The 18,161-nt window shown below is 40.9% G+C and overlaps 1 protein-coding gene across 1 annotated transcript in view; it reads left to right on the top strand.

The window, feature by feature from the left end:
• LOC128584555 (transmembrane protein 132B) overlaps positions 1-18,161 on the top strand; it is a 432,556-nt gene that overhangs the window by 220,438 nt on the left and 193,957 nt on the right. The window contains exon 3 of the mRNA XM_053589531.1: positions 12,467-12,613. Coding sequence (XP_053445506.1) covers positions 12,467-12,613 — 147 coding nt within the window. The remainder of the gene's footprint in view (positions 1-12,466; positions 12,614-18,161) is intronic.

Raw genomic sequence — 18,161 nt, 5'->3', positions numbered from 1 at the left:
ATTGGATTTTTTTTCTTCCTTGAGAAATGAAATAAAGATGATGGCAACAAGTTTATTTTCTTATATTAAAATTTGGGTTAAGTGGTTCCCACTCTGTGGATACTCGTAAGAAAGAATGCACTTCCTGTCAATAATTTGTCACTTTCTTCTGATCTTCTGTAACTACACAATCTTGCATTTTTCATTTTGCATTTGATGTTGCCAGTAGGATTACAAAAGGATCCATTTAGCAGAAATATTTGAGGGTTTCTCAAGTTTCCCCAAGAGCTTCACTCTGCTCTGCCATTCAGATTGCTCTCTTGTTGATTTTCTCCTCTTCTCTTGGTAACTGTCAATAATTCTCTCTTGAGGGGTGACTGTGGACCCCGGCTGCATTGTCTTTGTCAATAGCTTTGCTGGCATTTGTCCACCCTCCAATATCACAATATTTGCAACTTCACCGTGCAATAGATTTGCCTTGCATTTGCATTGTGTTTATAGCTGACAGTCAGCAGAGCCTCAACAACCAAGATTGAAGAGATGTCGAAATGGTGGGTGGGGATAGATGGTGCTGTCACCTAAGGGCCATGTGTAAGGGGGATTTATTTCTTGGAGGGTCAAGTCATCAATGAGTAGTTTCTTGCTCTGCCAGTTTTTCCTCCTTTATATAATCCCATAATTTTGAGGATTCATGCAACAAATATTTAAATAATGAAAGCCCTATGGAAATATACATGTAAGTTTTCTGTGTATGTGAGAAAGTGGTTATTATATAAATGATCCGAAGATAGTCCCTGGGTATTAGTCCCAGTGTTATTTTTTTTTTTACAGCAGGCCTGGATCCTGTTAGCTCAGAAGCATGCTGGCACCAAACAAGTTTTTATGCATCCATTTGTTTCAAATATAGCCCAAATAAACAGCTTTTTAGCCATTTGGAGCCTGCCTGTTTTGTATACCCTGTACAACTGAGTCCAATGTCTGTTAGTCATAAATAAGATAAACCCTGTAGCTACAGAAGAACCCAAGCTGCAACTGCCCTTTGGAGTTCTCTGACCCAGAAATTCCCCACTGTGTTGTTGAGTAATGTTATCCAGACTCCTGTCTTGAATTTTCTTCTTTAAGAGTTCCCTTGCCCTCCTCCCCTTCTCGATGGTGCCCCTGACTCCCAGCGTTACCATTTGGACCCTCTCTTGATGTGAGAGGCTTCCGTTATATGCAAATCTGTCAAAGTGTTGCCCAAGTAAAACTTATTGTGTGTTACCACCACCTTGTGGTCATATCTTTTTCCATGTTCAGCCCCCGTTTATCTTTTACATGTAGTTTTAGATAATTGTAGTTTTTAAATAACAAGTGCTAAGAATATCAACAAGCCTAAAGATATTTCTCTAAAACAAACTTAATGAATATTCAAGATGTGGATTTTACTGGGCTTAAGTTGTTCTAGCAAATAAAATCTAAAATTAGTAGGGGTTTGGACTAAGAAGTAGGATGTAGAACAATTTTATAACTTGTTTTTAAGCGAGAAGCAAAACGTCAATAATTTGGTTTTAGATTTATGTCTTGGTATCAGCATTGATTTGTTCTGTTCTAACTTGAATTTCCTTTTAGGAGCTACTCCTTGCTTACCCCTTCCATGTGATTAGGATAGGATTAACTTCAGCTGTAGTGCATGGATGGTCATTGATTGGCTAACCCAATGAGCATCCTTCTCCCCGCCTCCCTCTCCCGCCCCCCCATCCCCCGGCCCACTGTAGGCCACAGTTATTGGTCCAAGGTTGAATTCTCAATCTAATTCAACCAATGAAAACCTGTCTCCAGGATTTTTATTCTGGGGAAAGAATCTTTCTTTTTCATTTGGATGAGGATGTGAGATCTGGAGCTGCTGCAGCCACACTGTGACAATGAGAAGAGAGCCCACCAGAGGACAAAGCCCACATGCATAAATGCTGAACAGAGTCAGGTGTCTGAAGGAACTGGGGGCATAATTTTAACTTCTGAAGTGAGTTGTATCTGGAGTTGGCCTAATCTCTGGACATTTTAGTAGACACCAATCAGAACTGGATTAAAAAGAATCAACTGAGGCCACCACAAAGTTCCTGAGAACTTTTAAGGTGTACAGTGATGTCCACTGGGTCCAAGGATTGAGGGCTGCTCTACCCGGGGAGCTCTTCTGAAATAAATGGATTTACTATGGCACATGGAGACATTTGCTCCACCTTGGGATGTTAGGGGAATTTTCTGCCAAGAAACGGGAGTAGGATCAGGAAATCATATCTGGAGGGGAGGTGGTTAGGATCCTGACTGGAGTCTTAGAGTGTTTTAAAGGACATTTTGCAAAGAGAGGGACTCTGATGTCTGAATGTTTGACCTCTGGAGAGTGGAGAGTATTTTGTTGTTAAAAAAAATAGTAATAGCAAACACTGATTAGTTTCTTTGTTCTACATGTTCTTCTAAGCACTTAATATTCATGGATTCGCTGAATCCTCATTATAACAACATTATAGGTAGATATCATTAATCCCAAATTATATAGACAAGGAAACTTGGTGAACTTCTGGGAAAGTTTTCTTTCACAGAAGTTTTCTGTCTATCCATGGCCTCACACCTGGTCGGTCTTGCAGCTGGAATTTGAAATCTGGGAATCCTGCTCTTCTCCATCACTAACTCCATCACTTCTCTGCTCTTTGTTCCTGGACATACCCAGCTTTCCTAGGGAGAGCAAAGATAATTAGAAGTTATTTCTCTTTGTCATCTTGCTTTATTTCTATGTAAGCTATTGTCCTCGCAGAGAGACTTTCTTGATCTCTTCCTGGGATCATAGGTCGCAGCATAATGTAATAATAAGAAACACGTGTGTAGGACTTGCTCTATGCGAGCACTTTATATTGTATCATCTCAGTTAGCCCTGGCAGCACCCTTGTGAGATGGCCACTGTATTAGCTCCTAGTGCCACCACAACCACAAAAGACCACAAACATGGTGGCTTTACAACCACAGAAGTGTATCCTGTCACCATTTAGGAGTCCAGAGTCCAAATCAGGATGTCAGCAGGGTTAAGAAATCATCTCATGCCTTTCTTGAACCTTCTGGTTTTCTAGGGTCTGGAGAAAAATCACCTCCACTTCCCTGTTTCTGTCTTCACATCGCTGCCTTCTCAGTTTCCCTGTGTCTTCTTCTTTTCTGTGTCTTATAAGGACACCGCCTATTGGACTTAGAGCCCACCCTAAATCCTGGACAGTCTCATCACATCTGTGAAGACCCTATAGCGAGGAGGTCACATTCTGAGGTTCTGGGTGGACATGAGTGTCTCAGGGACACCATTATTTATTTCTCATTTGAAAGATGAGGAGCCAAGTTATAGCAAGGTCAGTGGACAGCTGGGACCTGGGCAGCCTCACCTGAGTCCCTGGGCTGTCAGGGGCTCACACTTCTGTTGCTGGAGACCGGCTCTGGAGTGAGACTGCCTCCATTCCGTCTGGCCTCCTTTTTGTGCTTTGGTCCTGTTATCTAATCTCTTGGTGCCACAGTTCCTCCTCTGTAAAGATAGGATAACAAGAACCACTCATAGTATTGTAAAGAGGATTAAATATGTTGATACAGGTACAACTTGAGTTAATTTATGTCAAGCCTTTGGGGAGGCCAAGGGGAGGGCCTCAGCAAAGCTCAGTTGTTATAATCCACAAACATTACTAAGCAGTGCTAAGAGATTGCTGCTATTGTATGGACCTCAGTTTTTGGGCACAACCGTTCATTGTCAAGGTGTTACCCCTGTCCTTGTGTTGTCTTCAATGGTTATGACTTTAGGTTATTGTTGTCCTTTTTTTTTTCTTTTTTCCCTGAAAGATCCTTAATTTAGTTTCCTCATAAGCATTTTCCTTGCTGTGGGTTAACACAAACATTAGTAGACGTGACTATCTACATCTTTTAGCTGGTGAATTTCCAGTAAACAGACTCTGAGTATCTGTTACAGTCCAAATATGAATCTATTTTCTCTGGCTAAAGCAGCATACAAAATCTCCCTCCCCAGGCCATACCCATCAAATTTTCTTATTTAGTGATACTCATCAAGCTTCCTTACCTGGAAAATGGAAGCAGAAATAGTACTTTCCTCCTTGGGGCTGTGTGGGGATGACATGCTTTAACAGAGGAAGGCGTAGGGCAGTGCCTGGCATACAGAGGGTGCTCGGGACTTGGTAGCATCTGTTGGCAATTCTTTATTTTTATTTATTAAATCATAGCTGTGTACATTAATGCAATCATGGGGCACCATACACTGGTTTTATAGACCGTTTGACACATTTTCATCGCACTGGTTAACATAGCCTTCCTGGCATTTTCTTAGTTATTGTGCTAAGACATTTATATTCTACATTTACTAAGTTTCACATGTACCCTTGTAAGATGCACCACAGGTGTAATCCCACCAATCACCCTCCCTCGGTCCATCCTCCCCCCTCCCTCCCCTCCCTCTCCCCCTTCCCCATATTCTTAGGTTATAACTGGGTTATAGCTTTCATGTGGATACTTTTTCTTCCATTATTGAGATACTTTACTAAGAAGAATGTGTTCCAGCTCCATCCATGTAAACATGAAAGAGGTAAAGTCTCCATCTTTCTTTAAGGCTGCATAATATTCCATGGCGTACATATACCACAATTTATTAATCCATTCGTGGATCGATAGGCACTTGGGCTTTTTCCATGACTTAGCAATTATGAATTGGGCTGCAATAAACATTCTGGTACAAATATCTTTGTTATTATGTGATTTTTGGTCTTCTGGGTATATACCTAGTAGAGGAATTATAGGATTGAATGGCAGATCTATTTTTAGATCTCTAAGTGTTCTCCAAATATCTTTCCAAAAGGAATGTATTAATTTGCGTTCCTACCAGCAGTGTAGAAGTGTGCCCTTTTCTCTACATCCATGTCAACATGTCTGGTCTTGGGATTTTGTGATATGGGCTAATCTTACTGGAGTTAGATGATATCTCAAAGTAGTTTTGATTTGCATTTCTCTAATGATTAAAGGTGATGAGCATTTTTTAATATGTCTGTAGGCCATGTGCCTGTCTTCTTCAGAGAAGTTTCTCTTCAAGTCCCTTGCCCAGCCTGTGATGGGATCACTTGTTATTTTCTTGCTTATACGTTTGAGTTCTCTATGGATTCTGGTTATTAAACCTTTGTCAGAGACATAACCTGCAAATACCTTCTCCCATTCTGAGGGCTTTTTGCTTGCTTTGCTTACTGTGTTCTTGGCTGTCCAGAAGCTTTTTAGTTTTATCAGGTCCTAGTAGTGTATTTTTGAAGCTGCTTCAATTCCTGGGGGGTCCTCTTCATAAAATACTCGCCCAGACCGATTTCTTCAAGGGTTTTCCCTGCACTCTCTTCTAGTATTTTTATAGTTTCATGTCTTAATTTTAAATCTTTATTCCAGTGAGAGTCTATCTTAGTTAATGGTGAAAGGTGTGGGTCCAGTTTCAGTCTTCTACAGGTTGCCAGCCAGTTCACCCAGCACCAATTGTTAAATAGGGAATCTTTTCCTCACTGAATGTTTTTAATTGGCTTTCAAAGATCAAATAACGGTAAGTAGCTGGATCCATCTCTTGGTTCTCTATTCTGTTCCAGACATCTACTTCTCTGTTTTTGTTCCAGTACCATGCTGTTTTGATCACTATCGATTTATAGTATAGTCTGAGGTCTGGTAGCGTGATTCCGCCTGCTTTGTTTTTATTTCTGAGTAATGTCTTGCTATTCGAGATTTTCTCTGATTCCATATAAAATGAAGAATTATTTTTTTTCAAGATCTTTAAAGTATGACAGTAGAGCTTTAATAGGGATTGCATTAAAATTGTATATTTCTTTGGGTAGTATGGACATTTTAACAATGTTGATTCTTCCCAGCCATGAGCATGGTATGTTTTTCCATTTGTTAACATTTTTAGCTATTCCTTTTCTTAGAGTTTCATAGTTCTCTTTATAGAGATTTTTCACGTCTTTTGTTAGATAAACTCCCAAATATTTCATCATCTTTGGCACTACTGTGAATGGAATAGAATCCTTGGCTGTTTTTTCAGCTTGACTATTGTTGGTATATATAAAGGCTACCGATATATAGATGTTGATTTTGTAACCTGAGACGCTGCTTTATTCCTTGATCACTTCTGAGAGTTTTGTAGCAGAATCCCTGGTGTTTTCCAGATATACAGTCATATCATCTGTGAAGAGCGAAAGTTTGATCTCTTCTGACCCTATATGGATACCCTTGATCGCCTTTTCTTCCCTAATTGTGGTGGCTAAAACTTCCATTACAATGTTAAAGAGCAATGGAGACAATGGGAAGCCTTGTCTGGTTCCTGATCTGAGTGGAAATGATTTCAATTTAACTCCATTCAATATGATATTGGCTGTGGGTTTGCTGTAGATGGTCTCTATCAGTTTAAGAAATGTCCCTTTTATACCAACTTTCTTAAGTGTTCTGATCATGAAGGGATGCTGGATATTATCAAAAGCTTTTTCTGCATCCATTGAGAGAATCATATGGTCTTTGGTTTTTAATTTGTTTATGTGCCGAATTATACTTATAGATTTACGTATATTGAACCAGCCTTGAGACCCTTGGATAAAACCGACTTGGTCATGATGTATAATTTGTTTGATGTGTTGCTGGATTCTGTTTGTTAGGATCTTGTTGAATATTTTTGCATCTATATTCATTAGTGATATTGGTCTATAATTTCCTTTTCTTGTTGGGTCTTTTCCTGGTTTGGGGATCAGGGTGATGTTTGCTTCATAGAATATGTTAGGTAGTCTTCCTTCTTTTTCTACATTTTGGAACAGGTTGAGTAATATAGGTACTAATTCCTCTTTAAAGGTTTGGTAGAATTATGACGTGAAGCCATCTGGTCCTGGGCTTTTCTTTTTAGGGAGATTTTGTATGGTTGATGCTATTTCAGAACTTGATATTGGTCTGTTCAACATTTCCACTTGATTCTGACTAAGTCTTGGAAGGTGAAGTGCTTCCAAGTATCGGTCAATTTCCTTCAGATTTTCATATTTCTGAGAATAAAGTTTCTTGTAATATTCATTAAGGATTTTTTTAATTTCTGAGGAGTCTGTTGTTATTTCATCTTTGTCGTTTCTGATTGATGAGATTGGAGATTTTAGTCTTTTTTTTCTGGTTAGGTTAGCCAAAGGTTTATCTATTTTATTGATCTTTTCAAAGAACCAACTTTTGGATTTATTGATCTGTTGTATAATTCTTTTGTTTTCAATTTCATTTAATTCTGCTCTAATTTTGGTTATTTCTTTTCTTCTACTGGGTTTGCGTTTGGAATGTTCTTTCTTTTCCAGTTGCTTGAGATGTCCCATTAAGTTATTAACTTCCTATCTTTTTGTTTGAAGAAGGCTTGCAGTGCTATAAATTTCCCTCTTAGGACTGCCTTTGCAGTATCCCAGAGGTTCTGATAATTTATATCTTCACTGTCGTTTTGTTCCAAAAATTTGGCAATTTCCTTCTTAATCTCATCTCTGACCCAGCTATCATTCAGCATAAGGTTATTTAACTTCCATGTTTTTGTATGAGTATGCAGATTCCTGTTGTTACTGAGTTCAACTTTTATTCCATGGTGGCCCTAGAAGATGCAAGGAATAATTTTTATTTTTTTAAATTTACTGAGGTTAGACTTGTGACCTAAGATGTGATTGATTTTGGAGTTATGTTCTGTGGGCTGTTGAGAAGTATGTGTATTCAGTTTTGTTGGGATGAAATGTTCCGTAGATGTCTGCTAAATCCAAATGTTGGATGGTTAGGTTTAAATCTAAAAATTCTTTGCTCAGCTTCTTATTGGAGGATCTATCCAACACTGCCAAGAAATGTTGAAATCTCCGACTATTACGGAGCTGGAGGAAATCAAGTTGCTCATGTCTGTTAGAGTTTCTCTTATAAACTGAGGTGCATTCTGGTTGGGTCCATAGATATTAATAATTGAAATCTCATCATATTATTACCCTTAACAAATATGAAGTAACCATTCTTATCCTTCCTTACTTTTGTTGGTTTAAAGCCTATTGTGTCTGCAAATAGAATTGCAATGCCAGCTTTTTTCTGATTACCATTTGCCTGAAATGTGGATGACCATCCTTTCACCCTGAGTCCATATTTGTCTTTTAAGGTAAGATGTGACTCTTGTATGCACAAAATATCTGGCCTGAGTTTTTGTATCCATTCTGCTAACCTATGCCTCTTTAGAGGACAGTTTAAGCCATTCACATTAATGGAGAATATTGATAAGTCTGGTAAAATTTTGGGTATCGAGTTTTTTGAAAGTCTAGTGGACATTTTTAATCCTTTCACCACTGTGGAAGTTGGAGTTTGAGCAAAAGTTTCTGAGTGAGTTTGCTTTTGTGATTGAGGATTGGGCTGGTCATTATGGAGGATAGTTCTGAGAATATCCAGAAGAGCTGGTTTGGTTATGGCAAATTTCTTCAACATATGAATGTCATTAAAGTATTTAATTTCTCCATCATAAATGAAACTCAGTTTAGCTGGATACAGGATCTGGGGTTGAAAGTTATTTTGCTTTAGGATATTAAAAGTCGATGACCACCCTCTTCTGGCTTGAAAAGTTTCAGCAGGGAGATCTGCAGTCATTCTAATATTCTTCTCTTTGTAGGTAATGGATTTCTTACGTCTGGCTGCTTTCAGAAATTTCTTTTTTTTATTAACTTTAGTGAAGTTAATTATGATATGCCTGGGGGATGTCTTATTCAGATTGAGTCGTGCTGGGTTCTGAAACTGTCTGCTATCTGAATTGCAGAATCTCTAGGCATGTCTGGAAAATTCTCTTTCATAATTTCATGGAGAAGGGCCTCTGTGCTTTGCTGGGCCACTTCATCACTTTCAGGGATTCCAATGAGGTGGATATTAGCCCTCTTCGAATTATCCCAGAGCTTTCTGACAGAATGATCCATTTTTGCTCTCCATTTCTCTTCCTCTTGGAGAGTTTGGGAGTGTTCAAAGACTTTGTCTTCAATGTCAGAAATCCTTTCTTCTGCTTGCTCCACTCTGTTACTGAGGATTCTACTGTATTTTTCAGATCTTTGAGGGCTGCAAATTCTTGCTTCAATGTGTCAAAATCTTTGGTGATCTTGTCTTTAAATTCATTAAATTCTTGAGACAACTTTTGAATTTCTCCTCGAATTTCTAAGTCCGACTTTTGAATTGCTCCTTGAATTTCTAATTCCAAATTTTCCTCCTTTCTATTAATCTTGTTTGCAATCCAAATTCTGAATTCAATTTCTGACATCTCAGCCAGCTGTTTATGAATGAAATTTTCAGTTACATCTGCCATGGCTTTCCTTAGGGGGGTTGATCTATTTTTGTTATTCATGTTACCAGAGTTTTTCCGCTGATTCCACCCCATGATTGTTTTACAGTGTTTGATTTTTCTCCTGGAGCTTTGTCGAGGACCTGTACAATGCTATGGCCTGAGAAACTGGGGACCTGTTTGGTGTCGTGTGGCTAAGTGGCTCTGTCTTGTTTTCAGCTGGTCTCTGTCTGACCCTAGTGAATCAGTTACTCTGGGTTGAAGTCTCAGCTGTGGAGAAATACCAGCAATTAAGTCACCCTGCTGCTCACAGGCAACAATTGGAAAAGGAAAGTCAATCTATCCTATATCCACACACCCAGGGCACCACTTGAATAGTTCTTGGGCGATTGACTTAGTTCAAAAGGTCCAAATCAATTGTCTCAGTCAGTATCTATCTCAGGTGGGAGAGTTTAAAAGGTCTCTGGCAACTGGATTGCAGGGGTCTGGTGACAACTCAGATATGACTTGCTCCAGTGCTCTGTGAAGTCAGGAGGACCCACCCAGCAAATAGATTAGTCTGGGAAGGTTGATGCCTTCTTCCCCACCTTGCACCTCTGTTACACCCAATCACTGATAGCCCCGCAGGGCTGTGACCCAGTTGCCTCTAGTGAACAGATACTCCAGGGGTTTGCACCTGCCTGAATCGATGCAAAAAATCTGCTCAGCCAGGCCGCTGGGCTCTGCCTCTATCCAGCAGGGGGAGGTGAGGCCTGACAACCTCGGGCGCTTGATGGAGGCTGGAGGGGTGTTCACTCAGTTCCATCCCTGCCCCTAATTGATGTTACTGACAGAACAGAAGAGAACAACTTTGCGTGAATTTGTTTCTGTCCCTGCTAAATTCCCCTGCAGAAGAGAAGCTGTTTGGAGTTCCTAGAGCCTGCACCTCAGGCCCTGTCTTTGCTCTTGCAGGTTTGTATTCGGTTAGCTGTCAGTTTTAGCCTCCTGCCTTTCTTTGTCTATAGGCTGACGAGCCCCTGAGGGCCGGGTGCGTCTTAGGCCCAGTAAAGTGGTCCTCTGGGTCAGCCCTGCCCTGGGAACTTCCCGGCTCTGCGCATGCGTTTTCTAGTACCCATGGTCCACCCAGGCCGGTACCACCTCAAGCAAACCCTTTACTCACGGGGCCTGCGTTTCTGTCCCAGATCTGTTCTGCGGTGGTTGCCACTTGAGAAGATGCCCAGCCTCCTCTGGTTGCCCAGGGAGACAGGGGGTGTGGCTTCAGAATATCTGGGAGTGAGCCCTATTGTTGCCAAAAAATGGCTGCTGCTCTGTGCCTTAGGGTACCGCTGCTCCGGTGTGGTTCCCTGTCAGCCGACTGTCCTCTCCTCACTCTTGTGCTGCAGAATCAGCACTGACCAGCTGCAGTCTAGGCCCTGTCCACATCCCTCAAGAAATCACCCAAGAATTTGGACTCCTGGGGGACAGGCCTCCAGACCTCAGAGTGAGAGTGGAGGGGAGTGCTGGGAGCTCAGAATTGCAGGTAGAGAATATATATAGTTGTATACAGTTTTATGCCTGGCAGGAGAACGCCATGGCACTCTAGTAGGGTAGGTAAGTCCAGTTTTTTTTTTTTTTTTTTTTTTTTTGTAGAGACAGAGTGTCACTGTACCGCCCTCGGGTAGAGTGCCGTGGCGTCACACGGCTCACAGCAACCTCTAACTCTTGGGCTTACGTGATTCTCTTGCCTCAGCCTCCCAAGCAGTTGGGACTACAGGCACCAGCCACAACGCCCGGCTATTTTTTTGTTGCAGTTTGGCCGGGGCTGGGTTTGAACCCGCCACCCTCGGCATATGGGGCCGGTGCCCTACTCACTGAGCCACAGGCACTGCCTGGTAGGTCCAGTTTTTAGAGGGTCTCTCCCGTGGAGTGAAGTTGGAGGACCTTTGAACTCTGCTTTTGTTTGTGGGGCACTCCAAGCCATTTTCATGGGAAAGGGGACTCCTGTCCACTTGGTGATGGATTTTGTACCTTTTGTTTGTATCCTTGGGGGTCGCAGCTCGCCTCAGCAGGGTTAATTTGCATTCTTCAACCTTCTCTCTTGGTGCAGCTCTAATCCACAAGGTTACTTGCTAAATTTCTGTCCTTTAACTCTCCTTCTGGATGGGAGCCTGTGTGGAAAGCTGGCTTCAGTCAGACATCTTGTCTCCGCCCTCCGGCAATTCTTTTTCTACTGTAAAAGGGGTTCTGGGAGGTGGTGAGTCACAAACTTGGTCTGTGGCAAAACCATCTGAGACTGACTGGTTTGAACTGAGCCATGCTCCTTGTATTTGCAGGTGCTTCATGAAATTCTCCTTAGATGTTGAAGGGCTGTGGGAACAGTGTATGATGTAAAAGTTCTTCTCAGCCTTGACCTTTTTCCTCCTCCAGCCCCCTCCCACGCAGTCAGTGGGAGCCTTGACTCTCCTACTGGAGAGTCGAAAGTTCTCAGGACCACCCTCACTTCGGATGCTAGCTGCCCTCAGGTTCATAAATTTGCTAGAAGGACTCACAGAACTCAGCAAAGCCATTATACTTCTAGATGTGGTTGATTACGATTCTGCAAACATTATATCCCGTGGTACTGGACCACATCATCCCACCTCAATGCAATGTTTGTTTTCCAAACACCTGAGGACTGGGCACTCCCGTCCTTTCCTGCTCACACTGTGGTCAGTGCAGGGGCCTCCTCCTCCAACCCCTGCACTGTGCAGGCCCCTGGGCTTCTGCAGCCCCCATGGTCTCTCACGGCTCCTCCTACCTCTTGAGGTCCCTTCCCCACCTCCAGGTGAAGGACAGGCTCTGTAGTGTCCATCTGCTCCTGCCCAGAGGCTCTAGCCTCATTTACAACCCGCTGGCACCCTGGAGCAGGAGGTGATCTGGTTCCCAACTCACTGATTAGACAGAAAATTAAGGCACATGGAAAAAAGCTGGGGCTCCTACTTCCAGACACTTGTAGAAATAACAGGACACTTAGTTTTTGAAGGAAAGCCACTTGCTGCCACTCTTCCCCAAAGGTCCCAGGGGAAGGGGGACGGCATTACAGGCGCTTTTCCCAGTGAGTTGCTCTGGTGCCATATGTTACCAATCTGTTTCAGGCTAAGATGGTTTTATTATATATGTATCTTTTCCCCCACCTCACAGAATTAAGGCAGCAGCCGGTGTGAAGATAGTGGCAGTGAGGCTCAGCAATGAGGACCAGTGGGCAGTCCAGGAGGAAATAGACAACGGCAGTGACCAGACGACGGCTGCCCTCACCTGCATGGGCCATCACCCGGACACGCAGAGCAGGTGAGCCCTGACATCCCCAAGTGCCCTGGCAGGGGTGGGCTCAGGGGTGGCTGCCAGAGTTGATAGCAAAATAACGTGTGTATAAATAAAGCGCTGCCTCTCCATTAAATGGGAAATGTGTCCCTTTCAGCTCATCAGCATAGCTCAGCCATGCAGCTTCTGAATGGCTCCATTACAGGGACGTGCCATTGCACGAGGCTTTTATCCTGGATGCTCTGTATACACAAATGACCTAATTAGGGTGGCAGTCTCAAAAATGGCCCAAGTTCACAGTGGAGAGTTTGATTACCAGATTTTAAATTATTATTTTTTTTTTTTTTTTTTTTTTTTTTTTTTTTAGTTTCTTTTTTTTTTTTTATTGTTGGGGATTCATTGAGGGTACAATAAACCAGTTACACTGATTGCAATTGTTAGGTAAAGTCCCTCTTGCAATCATGTCTTGCCCCCATAAAGTGTGACACACACTAAGGCCCCACCCTCCTCCCTCCATCCCTCTTTCTGCTTCCCCCCCCATAAACTTAATTGTCATTAATTGTCCTCATATCAAGATTGAGTACATAGGATTCATGCTTCTCCATTCTTGTGATGCTTTACTAAGAATAATGTCTTCCACTTCCATCCAGGTTAATACGAAGGATGTAAAGTCTCCATTTTTTTTAATAGCTGAATAGTATTCCATGGTATACATATACCACAGCTTGTTAATCCATTCCTGGGTTGGTGGGCATTTAGGCTGTTTCCACATTTTGGCAATGGTAAATTGAGCTGCCATAAACAGTCTAGTACAAGTGTCCTTATGATAAAAGGATTTTTTTCCTTCTGGGTAGATGCCCAGTAATGGGATTGCAGGATCGAATGGGAGGTCTAGGTTGAGTGCTTTGAGGTTTCTCCATACTTCCTTCCAGAAAGGTTGTACTAGTTTGCAGTCCCACCAGCAGTGTAAAAGTGTTCCCTTCTCTCCACATCCACGCCAGCATCTGCAGTTTTGAGACTTTCTGATGTGGGCCATTCTCACTGGGGTTAGATGATATCTGAGGGTTGTTTTGATTTGCATTTCTCTAATATATAGAGATGATGAACATTTTTTCATATGTTTGTTAGCCATTCGTCTGTCATCTTTAGAGAAAGTTCTATTCATGTCTCTTGCCCATTGATATAAGGGATTGTTGGCTTTTTTCATGTGGATTAATTTGAGTTCTCTATAGATCCTGGTTATCAAGCTTTTGTCTGATTGAAAATATGCAAATATCCTTTCCCATTGTGTAGGTTGTCTCTTTGCTTTGGTTATTGTCTCCTTAGCTGTACAGAAGCTTTTCAGTTTAATGAAGTCCCATTTGTTTATTTTTGATGTTGTTGCAATTGCCATGGCAGTCTTCTTCATGAAGTCTTCCCCCAGGCCAATATCTTCCAGTGTTTTTCCTATGCTTTCTTTGAGGATTTTTATTGTTTCATGCCTTAAATTTAAGTCCTTTATCCATCTTGAATCAATTTTTGTGAGTGGGGAAAGGTGTGGGTCCAGTTTCAGTCTTTTACATGTAGACATCCAGTTCTCCCAACACCATTTATTGAATAGGGAGTCTTTCCCCCAAGGTAAGTTCTTGCTTGGTTTATCAAAGATTAGGTGGTTGTAAGATGTTAGTTTCATTTCTTGGTGTTCAATTCGATTCCAAGTGTCTATGTCTCTGTTTTTGTGCCAGTACCATGCTGTCTTGAGCACTATGGCTTTGTAGTACAGACTAAAATCTGGTATGCTGACGCCCCCAGCTTTATTTTTGTTACTAAGAACTGCCTTAGCTATACGGGGTTTTTTCCGGTTCCATACAAAACGCAGAATCATTTTTTCCAAATCTTGAAAGTACGATGTAGGTACTTTGATAGGAATGGCATTGAATAGGTAGATAGCTTTGGGAAGTATAGACATTTTAACAATGTTGATTCTTCCCATCCATGAGCATGGTATGTTCTTCCATTTGTTAATATCCTCTGCTATTTCCTTTCTGAGGATTTCATAGTTTTCTTTATAGAGGTCCTTCACCTCCTTCGTTAGGTATATTCCTAGGTATTTCATTTTCTTTGAAACTATGGTGAAGGGAGTTGTGTCCTTAATTAGCTTCTCATCTTGACTGTTATTGGTGTATACAAAGGCTACTGACTTGTGAACATTGATTTTATATCCTGAAACATTACTGTATTTTTTGATGACTTCTAGGAGTCTTGTGGTTGAGTCTTTGGGGTTCTCTAAGTATAAGATCATGTCGTCAGCAAAGAGGGAGAGTTTGACCTCCTCTGCTCCCATTTGGATTCCCTTTATTTCCTTGTCTTGCCTAATTGTATTGGCTAGAACTTCCAGCACTACGTTGAATAGTAAAGGTGACAGAGGACAACCTTGTCTGGTTCCAGTTCTAAGAGGAAAAGCTTTCAGTTTTACTCCATTCAGTAAAATATTGGCTGTGGGTTTGTCATAGATAGCTTCAATCAGTTTTAGAAATGTGCCACCTATGCCTATACTCTTCAGAGTTCTAATTAGAAAAGGATGCTGGATTTTATCAAATGCTTTTTCTGCATCTATTGAGAGGATCATGTGATCTTTATTTTTGCCTCTGTTAATATGGTGGATAACGTTTATAGACTTGCGAATGTTAAACCAGCCTTGCATCCCTGGGATGAAGCCTACTTGATCATGATGAATGACTTTTTTGATGATAAGCTGTAATCTATTGGCTAGGATTTTGTTGAGAATTTTTGCGTCTATGTTCATGAGTGAGATTGGTCTGAAATTCTCCTTTTTGTTTGGGTCTTTTCCTGGTTTTGGTATCAGGGTGATGTTTGCTTCATAGAATGTGTTGGGGAAGATTCCTTCTTCCTCAGTTTTTTGGAATAATTTCTGCAGTACAGGAATAAGCTCTTCCTTGAAGGTTTGATAGAATTCTGGAGTGAAGCCATCTGGACCAGGGCATTTTTTAGTTGGAAGCTTTTTTATTGTTTCTTTGATCTCAGTGCTTGAAATTGGTCTGTTCAGGAGGTCTATTTCTTCCTGGCTAAGTCTAGGGAGAGGGTGTGATTCCAAATATTGATCCATTTCCTTCACATTGTCAAATTTCTGGGCATAGAGTTTCTGGTAGTATTCAGAGATGATCTCTTGTATCTCTGTGGGATCAGTTGTTATTTCCCCTTTATCGTTTCTGATTGAGGTTATTAGAGATTTTACTTTTCTATTTCTAGTTAGTCTGGCTAATGGTTTATCTATTTTATTTATTTTTTCAAAAAACCAACTCCTTGTTTCATTAATTTTCTGAATGATTCTTTTGTTTTCAATTTCATTCATCTCTGATTTGATTTTGGATATTTCTTTTCTTCTACTGAGTTTAGGCTTAGATTGTTCTTCTTTTTCCAATTCCATAAGATCTCTTGTGAGATTGTTGATGTGCTCTCTTTCTGTTTTTCGAATGTAGGCATCTAAAGCGATGAATTTTCCTCTCAAAACTGCTTTTGCAGTATCCCACAGGTTTTGGTAGCTTGTGTCTTCATTGTTGTTATGCTCAAGGAAGTTAATGATTTCCTGTTTTATTTCTTCCTTCACCCATCTGTTATTCAACAGAAGATTGTTTAATTTCCATGCCTTTGGGTGGGCTTGAGCATTTTTGTTAGAGTTGAGTTCCACCTTTAGTGCCTTATGGTCTGAAAAGATACAAGGTAAAATTTCAATTCTTCTGATTCTGTTGATATTTGTTTTGTGTCCCAGGATATGATCAATTTTGGAGAATGTTCCATGGGGTGATGAGAAGAATGTATATTCTTTATCTTTGGGGTGGAGTGTTCTATATGCATCTATCAAGCATAGTTGTTCTAGGGTCTCATTTAAATCTCTTACATCTTTGTTTAATTTCTGTTTAGAGGATCTGTCCAGCTCTGTAAGAGGTGTGTTAAAGTCCCCTGTTATGATGGTATTATCAGATATCATATTGCTCAGACTGAGTAAGGTCTGCTTCAGGAATCTGGGAGCATTTAAATTGGGTGCATAAATATTTAGAATTGAAATGTCTTCTTGTTGTAGTTTTCCCTTGACCAATATAAAGTGACCATCTTTGTCTTTTTTGACTTTAGTTGCTTTAAATCCACATGTATCTGAAAATAAGATTGCAACTCCTCTTTTCTTCTGAATTCCATTTGCCTGAAAAATTGTCTTCCAACCCTTGACTCGGAGCTTTAATTTGTCTTTTGAGGCCAGGTGTGTTTCTTGCAGACAGCAAATGGATGGCTTGTGTTTTTTAATCCAGTCAGCCAATCTATGTCTCTTCAGTGGGGAATTCAAGCCATTAACATTTATTGAGATAATTGATAAGTGTGGTAGTATTCTATTCGTCTTATTTGGTGAGAGTCCATTGCTTAATTTTATCTTTTGCATCAGTGTGGAGGTTAGGTTTTGTCCTTTGATTTCTGAGTTCTTACTTTGCTGCTGATCCATTGTGGTGGTCAGTGTGCAGAACAGGTTGAAGTATTTCCTGTAGAGCTGGTCTTGTTGTGGCGAATTTCCTCAATGTTTGTATATCCGTAAATGATTTGATTTCTCCGTCAATTCTGAAGCTTAGCTTAGCAGGGTACAGAATTCTGGGCTGAAAATTGTTCTGTTTAAGTAGATTAAAGGTAGATGACCATTGTCTTCTTGCTTGGAAAGTTTCATTAGAGAAGTCTGCGGTAACTCTGATGGATTTGCCCCTGTAGGTCAACTGGCGCTTACTCCTGGCAGCTTGCAGAATCTTTTCTTTTGTCTTGACTTTGGACAGGTTCATCACAATGTGTCTTGGAGAAGCTCGGTTAGAGTTGAGGCGACCTGGGGTCCGATATCCCTCTGAAAGCAGTGTGTCAGACTCTTTGGTGATGTTTGGGAAATTTTCTTTTATAATTTTCTCTAGTATGGCTTCCATTCCTCTGGGGCATTCTTCTTCCCCTTCTGGAATTCCTATAACTCGTATGTTGGAACGCTTCATAAAGTCCCATAATTCTGACAGTGAACGTTCTGCTTTCTCTCTCTTCTTTTCTGCCTCTTTTACTGTCTGAGTTATCTCAAGAACTTTGTCTTCTACCTCTGAAATTCTTTCTTCTGCATGGTCTAACCTGTTGCTGATACTTTCCATTGTATCTTTAAGTTCCCTAATTGACTGTTTCAGTTCCTTCAGGTCTGCTATATCCTTTTTATATTCTTCATATCGTTCATCTCTTATTTGATTCTGTTTTTGGATTTCCTTTTGGTTATTTTCCACTTTATTAGCAATTTCCTTCATTGTTTCCATCATTTCTTTCATTGTTTTCAACATGTGTATTCTAAATTCCCTTTCTGTCATTCCTAACATTTCTATACTGGTGGAATCATCTGCAGTAGCTACCTCATGGTCCCTTGGTGGGGTTGTTCTAGACTGGTTCTTCATGTTGCCTGGAGTTTTCTGCTGATTCTTCCTCATGAGTGATTTCTTTTATCTGTTTCCTTGCCCTAATTTTCCTTTCACTTCCTCTTGCTCTTTAAGTTCTTGTGCCTGTGGAAGTTGTGGGC

Source organism: Nycticebus coucang, chromosome 4 (genome assembly GCF_027406575.1).
Source record: "Nycticebus coucang isolate mNycCou1 chromosome 4, mNycCou1.pri, whole genome shotgun sequence".
Classification (NCBI taxonomy): domain Eukaryota; kingdom Metazoa; phylum Chordata; class Mammalia; order Primates; family Lorisidae; genus Nycticebus; species Nycticebus coucang.
Note: the sequence above shows the minus strand (reverse complement) of the source record. Positions and strands in the feature narration are given on the sequence as shown.